This window comes from Chiloscyllium plagiosum, unplaced genomic scaffold (assembly GCF_037043375.1).
Source record: "Chiloscyllium plagiosum isolate Xiang-an unplaced genomic scaffold, Cpla_swu_hap1 HiC_scaffold_18, whole genome shotgun sequence".
Classification (NCBI taxonomy): Eukaryota; Metazoa; Chordata; class Chondrichthyes; order Orectolobiformes; family Hemiscylliidae; genus Chiloscyllium; species Chiloscyllium plagiosum.
The window spans coordinates 43,289,692-43,304,983 of NW_028270156.1; the positions used below are offsets into that span (position 1 = coordinate 43,289,692).

At 38.9% G+C, this 15,292-nt stretch overlaps 1 protein-coding gene across 5 annotated transcripts in view; it reads right to left on the minus strand.

Moving 5' to 3' along the window:
- Positions 1-725: 725 nt before the first annotated feature.
- The window catches only part of sinhcafl (SIN3-HDAC complex associated factor, like), a 30,566-nt gene continuing 15,999 nt past the window's right edge, over positions 726-15,292 (minus strand). For 2 of the 5 annotated variants that reach the window (XM_087996555.1, XM_087996554.1), the window contains exons 6-7: positions 7,915-8,064; positions 726-3,423 (exon numbers count right to left, since the gene is read on the minus strand). In XM_087996555.1, coding sequence (XP_087852681.1) covers positions 3,390-3,423; positions 7,915-8,064 — 184 coding nt within the window. In that variant the 3' untranslated portion in view covers positions 726-3,389. Of the gene's footprint in view, positions 3,424-7,872; positions 8,065-15,292 lie in introns of all 5 variants that reach the window. The other 3 variants (XR_015760176.1, XM_087996556.1, XM_087996557.1) reach the window with 3 other exon arrangements.

Below are 15,292 nucleotides of genomic sequence, written 5' to 3' on the forward strand. Positions count from 1 at the left end.
ACTGTTATTAGACTTCTGAATGGACCTCTCAAATTTCAAATCTAATGTTGATCTTGCTTTTTGTGCATCTTCCCTGCAGCCATAACGTTGTGTTTATCACCCTGTTCTATCACCCTATGATCTTTGTATGTTATGATCTGCCTGTATTGTACACAAAACTTTTCATTGTACCTATGTACATGTGACAATAACAATAAATCAAAACAAGTGATTACAAGGTGACCGATGTTTGGAACTCAATTTTTATGGGTCTTCCAGAAGTATAGGCAAAAAGGAAAAGGGGATGGGCTAGCTTTGTTAATAAATGATGGAATCAGCGTAGAGGTGCGTAGTGACATAGGTACAGCAATCATGGAATCGGTTTGGGTAGAAATAAGAAATGAAAAATGAAAGAGGTCACATGTGGAAGTTACCAAGGCCCTTGAACAGTGGCCTCACTGTAGGACAAAGTATATAACAGCAAATAATGGAGACACCTAGAATACTGTGCACCGTTCAGGTCACTGTAGTTGAACAACAAAAAACTGGCATTGAAGATAATTTGCAATAGATTCATTAGTCTGATTCCTGGAATGAATGGATTGACTTATCAAGAAGAATTAACGAGCGATCTTATTGAAGCATATAAGTTTCTGTAAGGGCTTAACTGGGTAGGCATTTAGAAATCAAACATCCCAAACTAAAAAGATGATTTAACCACCCCAAAACAGAAACAAAGACAACTATTTTTTTAATCTTCCATTTCATCTTTATTTAAGTACAAAAGTATCACAAATGACTATAAAATTGCAGTCATATGAAAGCTGTCGATCGCAAAAAAAAGTCTTATTTGGTAAAAAGTGCACAAGCTTGAAGACTTTGGAACAAGTATTGGACTCTGATTAGTAACAGTATATTCATGGAATGTTCAAATAAATAAATAAATAACAATGGACAAAACAGTGTCTGCCAAACAGCTGAAAGGAAATAAAACCTGAAAAATGCAATCCTACAAGCTTCTTCATTGGTTTTTTTTTTATTAAGGCACAGCTTCAAAAATGCTGAAAATGTGTTGCTGGAAAAGCGCAGCAGGTCAGGCAGCATCCAAGGAACAGGAGAATCGACGTTTCGGGCATAAGCCCTTCTTCAGGAATGTCCATTTAGCAGTTTTATCAGAAAACCAGGTAATGGCTGATATGACAGAAGCATGAACTATTTATATTCTGTCCAAACATAACTGAACTTTAAAAATATTTTCTTGAATACAGTCAGTTCTGATACAACGTGATAGCTCCGTTCTCATGTGATCTTGCGTTACAAGAAAAATTGCACAATAGCTGCACCATTTAAATAATGGGACCAGAATCACACTGTAGCCGATACAGGTAAGGAAAGTTTGCATTCTACAAATAACAGTCCAAATTCTTCAATCGCATTAAAGTCAATTCACGCTGAAGCAGGATGTGTTGTAACAGAACTGACTGTTATCAGCATCAGGGACAAGGCATCACAATTTGCAAACAGTTAAGCCTTTAGCTGCAAAAGGAGAAATAAAAATCCGAGACCAGAACTATAGTTTATTGTAATGTAGGAATTATGTAATCCCTGAACTTGGGAATTTTCATATCCTAATTTAAAATTTGTAAAAGTATCTGCATACTATCTAGAACCATTACATTGGGAATCTTTGTAAACCTGCATATCAGAAGCTGAAAAAATGAGGACTACAAGAATTGTATTCTGTCTTTCTATAAAGATTTTTTTAATTTAAAGTATGCAGCTCACAACAATGAATTGCTACTATAAATGAAAGGATTTGTCAGTGCCATTAAGTGCAAAAGGGCACTATTCAATGTCTAAATCTTTACTGTAACAACCACACTTTAGATGTTGGAACGCAAGCCACTTCAGTATTCCAACAAATGCCATTTCAATTGGTATTGTCACTTCAGACTTTGAAGCACGTAAAGTTAAATGCGGCCATGCACCCATTCAATTTATGTCAAGGATGCTGAAGTATCGTCGTGTTAACTGAAGCACTCAGTAAATTCCACTGGATATGTACTTTTACACCTGAATGTGAGAACAATACAGAATGTTTATTGTTTTAAGTTTCACAAAGGACCTTTTCTCCCCAGTTTCTCCCTTGCAATCCCAGCTCTCACTTTTGCCTTCTGACCAATGTTCTCTAAAAGGCATAAACTTATATGGCAGCATAATTCCACAGATGCCAGTAGATCATCAATAACTTGCCCAAATTGTTTTTTTTTTAATATTTGGCTAATGACTATTGGCCAATCTGATGCTGAGAGCACCATATTTGAGTTCAATCCTATTTTTCATAATGCACACAAGTGCACCCTCCAGCAGCTATTTTTAAATAGCAAACAAATCACCAGAACCCAAGTAATTTCTTCCCTCATCCTACTTCAAGAGACTTCAAGCTCAAAGATGCACCAAAAAATATTACCCCTAAAGTAAACTCACTCAGCACTGACCAAGGATCAAACTAGAGGTATTCCTGTACAGCTCCATATTTCACAAGTAGGTGCATTTACCCACAAAGCAATTAGATATGCTCCTTGCCTGATCTTTGGCGGTTACAAAGATATTCCTCACTGGTCCAGTTTCTTTCCACGAGAAAAAAAGACACCAATTTTTAACAGTTGTATTTACCGCACTCATAATTTTCTCTGGATTTCATTCTTAACTTACTGATAAGAACTACTGTGTAAAATAATCAAAAAGGGTATAGAGGAACCTCGATTATCTGGCATTCGATTATCCGAATTTCGGATTATCCAGACAAGATCACAAGGTCCCGATGTTTGGCTAAACTGAGTTATCCAGCATTCAATTATCCAAACAAAATACTCCCACCTGTGTCATTCAGATAATCGAGGTTCTTTGTATTTGGTAGATTTTCAGAACTAGTTTAATTAAAAGATAAATATGGGGCACTACTGTCCAGTCTTCAGACCAATTAAACTTAATTATTGTGATAAATGCCTATAAGTAATTATTTCTTTAAAACAGAGGTGATTTGATTGAAAGTCAAATAGGACTAAAACTTTCACCAATTCATTCCCCTACTAAGGGGATTTTAAAAAATCAGAATCTATTTAAAGTTTAAATGCTTAAAATACATAAAGGGTCCATTAAGACCAATCTTTTCCATTTTACAGTCATGTGAAAAGGTATGGTACATCAATCAACATATTTTTCAAATAATACATTTAAGATTAATTTCTGTATCTATACATACAATTCAAACAGTTAGGAAAATTTTTCAGCCAAACATTTGCAGGGTGCTACTGAGTAGCAACAGTTTACATACAATTCACCAAACATCTTGTGCACATACGGAAAGATGTATGCATGTACCACTTAAATTGGACAAAATATAGACACTATCCTTCACTCCAATCAATGGGATCATCCACGCTGTGTTGATGAGGCAGGAGAGTAAGACAGAAAGAAAAAGGAAGAACTTAGTTATTTGTCAATAGACAAATAGATGCATAAAAAGTGGTTTGATCACCATTTCTAAGTGTCAATCCAATTCAGTGGCAGCATTCTCATCAAGACACTGGTTCAAGCCCTACTAAAATATGAGCATTTAATCTAAGAAGACAATTTCAGAATTGAGGGAATACAGCACTTGAGGTGATTTCTTTCAGTCAAGATGCTGAACTGTGTTCCCATCTGTTCCCTCAGATGGAGTTCAGAACATCGATGACACTCCTTTACAGCAGCTAGGGAAATATTTTGGGGTCCTGGCCAAAATATATTCATTAGACAACATCAAAAACAGATAAGCTTGTTATTACCTCATATCTGCTTAAAAGACCTTGTTCTGGAAAAAAAATACTTTCTTATGCTTATCAAACAGTATGTTATAAAACACTGATTACATTTTAGAAGAACTTAATTAGCTGTACAGTGCTTTGGAGTTGAACAGGAGATTTGAAAGGCACTGGGTCAGATGCTGAATGACCTACGGAGTTTTTCCAGCAGTTACTGCTTATCAAAGTTTCTTTTGCATGTAATAGAGGGGCTTATATCGGACTTTGAGAGGGAAATGAGAAATCTCAAACCAAAAGCATGTGTCAGCATTGCATAACTTCACTGTCCCACTTAGGGGGAAGGTGAGAAGACGGGAAAAGGGAAAAGTAGTACAAAATCAGAAAAAAAAAACACTTTTTTTGGATGTTTAAGATCTGCCACTAATGATGATAACAGAAAACAGTAATCATTCTAGACCTGGAAACATCAAGACCTGGACACACAATGTTATTTTGGAAAAACCTACAAAACCAACTACCTGAAGTTATCAGTTGGCAATGGAAACAGCTGAGTGTTTTAGCTGATGGAAGTGCGGAGCACAAGAGCTCCCAACTCGAACAATTTTACATTGGCTTATGTGATGGTGAGAGAGGGGAGTAAGAAGTGAGTATGTTACCCTGGTCACTGCAACATACAACCTAGAGATCAGATTAGAATTAGCAATGCCTGATAATTGATGTTGCTGTTCTCCGGAGTGAAACAATTCATGTCTTAAAACACTTCTTTACAAAAAATGGATACCACAATGTGCTGAGTATGCTAATAATATCTACTTTATGATAAGGTCAAATCCACAATGATTTTTACTGACTAGATGATTGAACAGATAAACTGAAGACATCTCCTTGACATTTTAGAGTTTTTTTTGATTGCTTTTACTGCTTTCTAACAACTGTGTAAAAAGGAATACAATGTCAAAATACCACCATTTACTTCATAGAAATGTATTTGTCAAATTAAGAGGAATAGAAAAACTGACTTTCCTCAAATGGTGACAAGTGTATTTAAATATTTTCTATCTTCAAACAAAAGGTAGGAATATTAATATTTCACTTTCAGTAATTTGGCCATGTCGATTTTAAGGGAGGTAAGAAGATCAATTTAAAAAGGTGATAAATATTGATTATTTGACAAAGTAAAATCTCAAAGAACTTTAGATACTTCAGCCTTGTACATACTGGCATTGCCATCAAGAGTTGAGTCAGCAAATAACCACTTATATTTAACCGATAAACAGAATGATTAAAACAGAGAATGCTACATTCAGCAGATAATTTTAAGACTTTTTCAATAAAAAAAACTGGATCTCAAATTGTTCACACATGTATTTATAGAACATGGAAATTATTTTGTTTGGAATGTTCCTTTTGATTCATCGGAAATTCTGCTCAACCTCCCAATAGTTACATGGATTTGAAGAACATTGTTTCTCAAAGCCTGTTGTAGCTCAATTTTATTTACAAGGCAATGTTCTTGCAGAATTTACTGAATGTCAACAAATTGCAAATCTTCCCAATAAACATGTTGCATTGAATTGAATCAGTAGTTTGTTTTGTTTTATATATCTTCAATTTAGTAAGACATGTAAACTTTTGAATTTTAAGTCTGACCAATTAAATATTACCAGTAAATTATTACGAGTAAATGAACGCAGGAAATAATCCAAGCAGACCAATGGCTGCAATGAAATGGCACACATTTTTAAAGGAAGTTAAAGCCGCAAGTGTCCATCCATTGTTGTCTGCTGAGAATTATAGTCATGGCAGTTTTTAACTGACAAGTGGGAATCTGTGATTTTACTTCCAACTCTAAAAGAATATGTTGGACGGTTATATTTGATCAGAATGAGCCAACATGCATTTGTAAAGAATAGGTGATGCCTGATGAACCTGACTGAATTATTTGAAGTAGCTGCAGGGTTATTTTAGACAGCAATTAATGAAATCTATCAAAAAGAAACTGTTCGCCAAAGCTGAAACTCGTAGAATTGAAGCCATATTCAATTTGTGTTGGGGGCTTATCTATTCACGACATTTATTCATGATTTGGATGATGGGATAGAAAGTCACTTATCCAAATTTGCTTGTGACAAAGATATGCAGCATTGCAAACAGTATAAATTTAAGCATAAATTTCAAATCTATTCATGGAATAAATAATAAGCAAAACTATGAAACTATGTACATAAATGTGACATAATCCATTTTTGACCTAAAAATCAGAGTACCATCTAAATGGTGAAAAGCCAGAAAAGGCGACGGTCCAAATACAATGATTATTAAAATGTAATGAGCAGGTTTTATTATTCATTCATAGTGTCACTGGCTAGGCCAGAATTATTTGCTCATTCGTATTTGGTCTGTGAGGACTTCTTGAACTGCTTAAGTCCACTTGCTGTACGGAGACCCACTATGCCATTGAGGTCTCCAAGAGTTCTATATTTCCAAGTCATGACAGCATACAGCTCAAATGAGAACTTGCAGGTGGTGGTGTTCCCATGCTGCTCTTTTCCTTATAGATGGTTATGGTATGGAAAGTGATGTCAAATCTGCCTTGGTGAGATTTTTGCAATGCATCTTGTAGATGGTACACACTGTTGCTACCTGGAAAGAGTCACCTAGGGAGAGCATGAGTTTTTAAGGACATGATACCAATCAAGGCTGCTTTGTCCTGAATTATGTCAAGTATTTTGAGCTTTGTTGGAGCTGCACTCATCCAGGCAGACAGGCAGTATTCATCACATTCCTGACTTGTACCTTATAGATAGTGGATAGGGAGTCAGGTTTCTCATCAGACAAGCAATAAATGACTAGGGTTAGTCAAAGAAAATAATGCAAAGTTCCCAACATAAGTCCAAAGTTTGGCTTCTGACATTTGTGAATGTAAGTTCGTGACATGCAAGTTTGCTGTTGAAGGTAATCTAATACTTGCAATATTCAACTGAGAAGTATCCAAAACCATTTTAAAACAAATGAATGCAGAATGTGTTAATGAACAGCGAGAGTAATAGACTGAAGGGAGATGTAAAAGATGCAGTCAAATGGAAATTAAAATCTAAAAGTTACCTAAGAAACTGAACAGTGTTTTGACTAATTGATATAAATTACTGTTTCTGAAACAAATTCAGCGGAGTTGGCAAATAGCAAAACATTTATGTCCACATGTAAACTTCCTCCAATTCTTCCTTTATATCAAGACAAAAAAAACAAGGATCTTTGTTGGGTAAAATTCCCTCCTCATTCACAAACAACCACAATCAGGACCAAAAAGACAACCAAAATGTTTCTCTATGTAGTTTTATAATATAAAGGATTCCCTCCTGTCCATCTTGATGAATATAATTTGTTGTTGAGGTGAAGGACAACCTGACAGCCGGTTATTTACTTCACAGTGAAAGCAATTCACTTTGACTATGAAATCAAAAACACATTGGATGAATGTTCCAAAATACTTCCCATTTTCCAGTGAATTAATAGACAATAAAGAAGTCTGCATTGCTGTTGCTCAGATGTTGCTCATATTAAACTAAACAAAAAAGTTACTATTGCACATCCCAGAACAATTCTGCAACCCCAGTTATTGTGAAAATAAGATATTAGGTAGATTGAGCACAGTCGCAGGGATCAGTGGTAATATGAATAGTTGAAACTAATAATGAACAACTATATGCTCTATTTGCAAATAGGACATCTAATTACAGGATAGAAATGATATACCTTTAAAGACAAAATATCTACAATTTAAACAACAGCATAAGCATATAACTCATCCATTATATAAAAAAAATTACAGCAATAGAATTCATTCCATCAAAGTATTTTATGCCTGGAGGTCTCAAATGAATAAATGATTCATCAGCCTACTTTTTCAATAAATGCAAAAACAGTGAAGAAGTATAAAAGTCAAATCGCTATTTTGAGTAGTCATAGGCTAATAAATATTTATCCCTTCAGTGATTTGGCTTTTGACAAAATGATATCAAATAACATTTTTAAAAATACATGTCTGCCACTGGAGACAAAAAGATGTAAATACAGGCAAAATAACCTGAGATGAATGTTAACTTCCAGCTGTTACAGTGTACATTACCAATCTCCTTTAATAGCCTGAAGTGGTGTTTCTGCCTTTGCTGCAGACTCATCATCCTTTTTTGTGCTACAACAAGGCTTAAAAAGTCGAGGATCAATCAGCACTTCTCCAAAACGGCCCTTGTAAATAATGCCACAACAAATCTTCTGCCTGTATTATAGAAGAAAACAAAAATGAAACAGTTGTAACATTATGAAGTTGATGTGCTGAAAATTTTAGAAAACATTAAGATTGATAAGTCCCCAGGGCCAGACCAGATTTATCCTAGGCTCCTCTGGGAAGCAAGAAAGGTGATTGCTAAGCTGCTGGCGAGGATATTTGCCTCCTCACTCTCCATGGGAGTCGTACCAGAGGATTGGAAGGAAGTGAATGTTGTTCCTCTTTTCAAGAAGGGTAATAGGGAAATCCCTGGCAATTACAGATCAGTCAGTCTTACGTCTGTGGTCAGCAAAGGTTTGGAAAGAATTCTGAGGGATAGGATTTATGACTATTTGGCAAAGCATAGTGTGATTAAAGACAGTCAGCATGGCTTTGTGAGGGGCAGGTCATGCCTCACAAATCTTATTGAGTTCTTCGAGGTGGTGCCAAGACAGGTCAATGCCGGTCAAGCAGTGGATGTGGTGTATATGGACTTCAGCAAGGCATTTGATAAGGTTCCCCATATGGCTCATTCATAAAGTCAGAAAGTATGGGATACAGGGAGATTTGGCTATCTGGATTCAGAATTGCTGACTGACAGAGAGTATTCTGCCTGGAGGTCAGTGTTGAGTGGGGTCCCGCAGGCTCTGTACTTGGGCCTCTGGTCTTTGTAGTTTTTATAAATGACTTGGATGAGGAGGTTGAGGGGTGGGTTAGTAAATCTGGGTGTGCAAGTACATAGATCCCTCAAAGTTGCCACCCAAGTGGATAAGGTTGTTAAGAAAGCATATGGTGTTTTGGCTTTCATTAACAGGGGGATCGAGTTTAAGAGCTGCAAGGTTTTGCTGCAGCTCTACAAGTCCCTGGTGAGACCACACTTGGAATATTGTGTCCAGTTCTGGTCGCCCTACTATAGGAAAGATACAGAGGCTTTGGAGAGGGTTTACCAGGCAAAGAAGGTTTACCAGGATGCTGCATAGACTGGAAGGCTTGCCTTATGAAGAAAGGTTAAAGAAGCTCATACTTTTCTCTCTTGAGAGAAGGGGGAAGAGAGGAGACCTCATTGAGGTGTACAAAATAATGAGTGGAATAGATAGAGTCAATAGCCAGAGACTTTTCCCCAGGGTAGGATTGACTGGTACGAGTAGTCATAGTTTGAAGATGTTAGGAGGAAGGTATAAAGGAGACGTCAAAGGTAGGTTCTTTACACAGAGAGTTGTGAATGCATGGAATGAGTTGCCAGCTGTGGTGGTGGAAGCAGAGTCATTGGGGACATTTAAGCAACTGCTGGACATGCACATGGAGAGCGGTGAGTTGAGGGGTGCGTAGGTTAAGTTACTATATTTTACATTAGGATTAAACTTCGGCACAACCATCGTGGGCCAAAGGTACTTTTCTATGTTCTATGTTCTATTTGCAATGGTGTGGATTATAATGATGGAACTCCAATTTGCAACTTAACTAATGTTCAACAATTATCAATCTCAACTGACTGCATGTTGAAATCAATCCATTTTTACTCTTGCCAAGATTGATACGAGTTTTAAAATGAAAAGTAACCATGTTGTTTTGCTTGTTTATTTATTGCACCACTTACTTTGCATGTGTTTTTGTCATGTTACCACAGCTGAAGTATAGCAACAGGTTTTCATGTATCATGTTACAATAGTTTTATTAGATAATTCTATTAAGGCATTGTGGGTGCACCACTCTAAACTGTCTTAATATCCTTGAGACATGTTTGACAACTATTCTAAAGTTGGCTGTTGCAGGTTCCAGGGTTTAAATGTTTTAGTAGGGTCAGAGGTGGGGGTAAAAGAGGGGGAGGTGTGGCATTGCTTGTCAAAGATCGTATTACAGCGGTGGAAAGGACGATGGATGAAGACTCGCCATCTGAGGTAGTCTGGGCTGAGGTTAGGAATAGGAAAGGTGAGGTCACCCTGTTAGGAGTTTTTTACAGGCCTCCTAATAATCCTAGAAACATAGAAGAAAGGATTGCGAGGATGATTCAGGAGAAGAGTGAAAGTAATAGGGTGGTTGTTATGGGGGAACTTTAACTTTCCTGATATTGATTGGGAAAGCTATAGCTCTAGTTCGTTAGATGGGTCGGTGTTTGTCCAATGTGTGCAGGAGGGTTTCCTGACACAATATGTAGACAGGCCAACAATAGGTGAGGCCATACTGGATTTGGTTCTGGGTAACGAACCAGGCCAGGTGTTAGAATTAGAGGTAGGTGAGCACTTTGGGGACAGTGACCACAATTCGGTGACTTTTACTCTAGTGATGGAGAGAGATAAGTGTGCACTGCAGGGCAAGAGTTATAGCTGGGGGCAGGGAAATTATGATGCGGTGAGGCATGACTTAGGATGCGTGGTTTGGAAAAGTAGGCTTCAAGGCAAGGGCGTAATTGATATGTGGAGCTTGTTCAAGGAGCAACTATTGAGTGTCCTTGATAAGTATGTACCTGTCAGGCAGGGAGGAAAGAGTCGTGTGAGGGAGCCGTGGTTTAATAAGGAATTGGAATCCCTTGTTAAATGGAAGAGGGCGGCCTATGTAAAGATGAGGCGTGAAGGTTCAATTGGGGCGATTGAGAGTTAGAAGGTAGCCAGGAAGGACCTGAAGAGAGAGCTAAGAGCAGCAAGGAGGGGACATGAAAGGTCCTTAGTTGGTAGGATTAGGGAAAACCCTAAGGCTTTCTATAGGTATGTCAGGAATAAAAGAATGACTAGGGTAGGAATAGGTCCAGTCAAGGATAGTAGTGGGAAGTTGCGTGTGGAGGCTGAAGAGATTGGGGAGACACTGAATGAATACTTTTCGTCAGTATTCACTCAGGAACAGGACATTGTTGCCGATGTGAATACTGAGTCACAATTAAGTAGAATGAATGGCTTTGAGGTATGTAGGGAAGAGGTGTTGGAAATTCTGGAAAGGGTGAAAATAGATAAGTCCTCTGGGCCTGATGGCATTTATCCTAGGATTCTCTGGGAAGCAAGGGAGGAGATTGCAGAGCCATTCGCCTTGAATTTTATGTCCTCGTTGTCTACAGGAGTAGTGCCAGAAGACTGGAGGCAAGGAAATGTGGTTCCCTTGTTCAAGAAGGGGAGTAGGGATAACCCTAGTAACTATAGGCCGGTGAGTCTTAGAGCAAAGACTCGTGTAAGGCAAAGTCTTAGAGAGAATTGTAAGGGATAGGATTTATGAACATCTGGATAGGAATAATGTGATCAAGGATAGTCAGCATGGTTTTGTGAAGGGCAGGTCGTGCCTCACAAACCTTATTGAATTCTTTGAGAAGGTGACTAAGGAGGTGGATGAGGGGGAAGCCATAGATGTGGTGTATATGGATTTTAGTAAGGCGTTTGATAAGGTTCCCCATGGTAGGCTACTTCAAAAAATACGGAGGTATGGCAATGAGGGTGAGTTGGAGGTTTGGATTAGGAATTGGCTGGCTGGAAGAAGACAGAGGGTAGTAGTTGATGGTAAAGGTTCATCTTGGAGTGCCGTTACTAGCGGTGTTCCGCAAGGATCTGTTTTGGGACCATTGCTGTTTGTCATTTTTATAAGTGACCTGGAGGAGGGGCTAGAAGGTTGGGTGAGCAAGTTTGCGGATGATACGAAAGTCGGAGGAGTTGTTGGCAGTGAGGAAGGATGTGGCAGGTTACAGCGGGATATAGTTAAGCTGCAGCACTGGGCAGAAAGGTGGCAAATGGAGTTCAATGTAGCTAAGTGTGAGATGATTCACTTTGGTAAGAGTAACAAAAAGATGGGGTACTGGGCTAATGGTCGGATACTTGGTAGTGTGGATGAGCAGAGGGATCTTGGTGTCCATGTACACAGATCTTTGAAAGTTGCCACCCAGGTAAATAGTGCGGTGAAGAAAGCATATGGCGTACTGGCTTTTATTGGTAGAGGAATTGAGTTCCGGAGTCCTGAGGTCATGTTGCAGTTGTATAAGACTCTGGTGCGGCCGCATCTGGAGTATTGTGTGCAGTTTTGGTCGCCATACTATAGGAAGGATGTGGAGGCACTGGAACGGGTGCAGAGGAGGTTTACCAGGATGTTGCCTGGTATGGTAGGAAGATCGTATGAGGAAAGGCTGAGGCACTTGGGGTTGTTTTCATTGGAGAAAAGAAGGTTTAGGGGTGACTTGATAGAGGTGTACAAGATGATTAGGGGTTTAGATAGGGTTGACCGTGAGAACCTTTTTCCATGTATGGAGTCAGCTATTACGAGGGGGCATAGCTTTAAATTAAGGGGGGGTTGGTATAGGACAGATGTTAGGGGTAGATTCTTTACTCAGCGAGTCGTGAGTTCATGGAATGCCCTGCCAGTGGCAGTGGTGGACTCTCCCTCTTTATGGGCATTTATGCGGGCATTGGATAGACATATGGAGGATAGTGGGCTAGTGTAGGTTAGGTGGGCTTGGATCGGCGCAACATCGAGGGCTAAAGGGCCTGTACTGCGCTGTATTCTTCTATGTTCTATGTTCTAAAGAACAGTCAAGATTCAAAATGTTAACTGTTTCTCTCTTCACAGATGCTCACAGACTGTTTTTATTATTGCTTGACTAAGCAGAACTATAGCACATTGTATACTCGTTATAGCCACTGCAGTTTTAAACAATGGATACAGATAACATCTCTTGCTCACTCGTAAGGAAGGGTTTGGTTAGCTCAGTGAGCTGCACGACCAGGTTGTGATGCAGAGCATGGGTTCAATTCAGTATATTGAGGGATCAAAGTTCAGCACAGATCAGCGATGATCCATCTGAGAATAATAGAGTTAAATGCCCAATTTCTGTTTCCGTGGGTAATTTTTAAAATCCTGGCTAGTCTCTAAATTTGGCTGGAGGCCAATTCTCCTCTGATCTCAGGAAATCCAAATATTGAATCATACTGCACCAGAAACAAGTTGTTGACCATTAATATATGTTTTCAAATATGTTTCTGGGGCCCGAAGACTAAATAAAATGTCAGCATTAAAAACATGGCATTGAAAAGGGTGCTATTTTGATGTGGTATTTTTCCTCTCTGTTGTTCTCACAATCCACCTGGCAAGCAGTTCCCTTCAAAGGGTGTTTGTAAAAAGAAGATAATTATCTGTATACAGGCGATGCTCACACAGAACATTGTTAACGCACACTGATCACTAAAACTTACAAACTAAAAGACCTGAAAGCACAAAGTTATCATTGTGACTGGTCATTAGAATAATAGAATCATACAGAAGCAATTGAGCACATCAAGGCAGTACTAACAAGAACTATTCTAAATCTACACTCATCCTATTTTCCAGCACTTGGTCGATAGCCTTGAATATTAGAACATTTCAAATATTCTTCTAAGTACTTTTTAAAAGATTGGGAGGTTACCCACCTCAACTACCAGGCAGTGATTCCAGACCCCTATCACCCCTCTGGATGAAAACATTTTTCCTCAGATTTTCAAATGTCCTCTAAACCTCCAACCTTTCACTGTAAATTTATACCCACTTGTTATTGACCCTTCAACGAAAGCGAATGGCTCCTTTATATCCATGCTCCTCATAATCTATATCTCTCAGCCTTCTCTGCTAAAGGAAATAATGTGAGTTTATCCAGCCTCTCTTCATAGCTAAAAATGTTCCATCCCTGACAACATCCTATTGGGTCTCCTCTGCATCCCCTCCAGTGCAATCAAATCCTGCCTATAGTACAGTAACCAGAACCGCACGCAGTATTCCAAATGTGGTCCAACCAAAGTTTTGTACAGCTCCAACATGACCTCCTGAATTTATAATCTATGCCATGACTGATAATGCTAAATGTCGCATATGCCTTCTTAACTACTCTATTAACCTGCCCTGCCACCTTCAAGGATCTATGGACAAACACCCGAAGATCCCTCTGTTCATCTGAGCTTCCTACTGTCCTACCATTCATTGAATACTCACTTGACTTATTACTTCTTCTGAAGAGCATCATCTCACACCTGGCAAGGTTAAATTCCACCTGCCATCTGGTGAATCCATCTCTATCCTCACTGTCAAGCACACAGCCAATCTCTATGCCATTTATAAACTTAGTTATCTTCCCCTAACAATTTACATCTATTGTCTATTATCTCACAAACAATAAGTGACACAGCACTGATCTCTGTATACTGGACACTGGCCTCCAGTCACACAAACAGGATTCTACCACTACTTGTCTCTTGTCACTAGCCAATTTTGGATCCAATTTGCCAAGTTACCCTGGATCTCATGAGCTTTACCTTTTCTATCAGTATCCCATCTGGGACCTTGTCAAAGGCTTTGCTGAAATCCATTAAAACTATCATCAACTACACTAGTCTCTTCTAAGCACCCGGTCACCTCCTCGAAAAATTCAATCAAATTTGATAGGCATATCCTCGCTCTGACAAAGTCATGTTGATTATCTCTGATCAAACATTGCTTGTCCAGTCAAAGTTAATTCTCTCCTTCAGAATTCTCTCCAATAGTTTCTCTCCCACTTATGAGAGACTTACTGGTCTGTAATTCCTTGGTTTATCTCTACCACTCTTTTTGAAAGGTGAAACATTAGCTGTCTTCCAGACCACTGGTACTTTTCCTGTGGCCAGAAAGGAAATTTGGGTCAGAGCTTTTGTAATTTCCTCCCTCGTCTCCCACAGCAGCCAGACATACAACTCACCTAGACCTGGGGATTTATCCACTTTTCTGCCAAACCTCCAATACCTCTTCACTGTCTATGTCAGGCTTATCAAAAACCTCATAATCCTGCTTCCTGAATTCAGTACCTATATTCTCCTCCTCCAAAGTGAAGACAAGATATGAAGTATTTGTTTAACACTACCAATTTAATTTCATGCTCAAATTGCTTCCTTGGTTTCTAATAAGCCCCACTATTTCCCTGGCTATCCTCTTCCACTTGACATACTTCCAGAATACCTTGGAATTCTCCCTAATCTTAACCGCCAGTGATTTTTTTTCATGCCCCCTCTTTGCTGTCCTAATTGCTTCCTTAGGTTTAACCCTGCACTTTCTATACTCCACGAGGGCCTCCATTGATTTGCTACCTTTGCACCGTAAGAGCCTTGCTTTTCCAGTCCTGAAAATTCATAGACATTCGGGGTTCTCTGGACTTGTTCCTTCTATATTTCACCCTAAAGGGTACTCTCACCAATTCAGTAGTGAATTGTCCCCATTATTCTGCTGTAGATTTCCCCAGAGGTATCTGTTCCCAACCTACTCAGTCATTTTA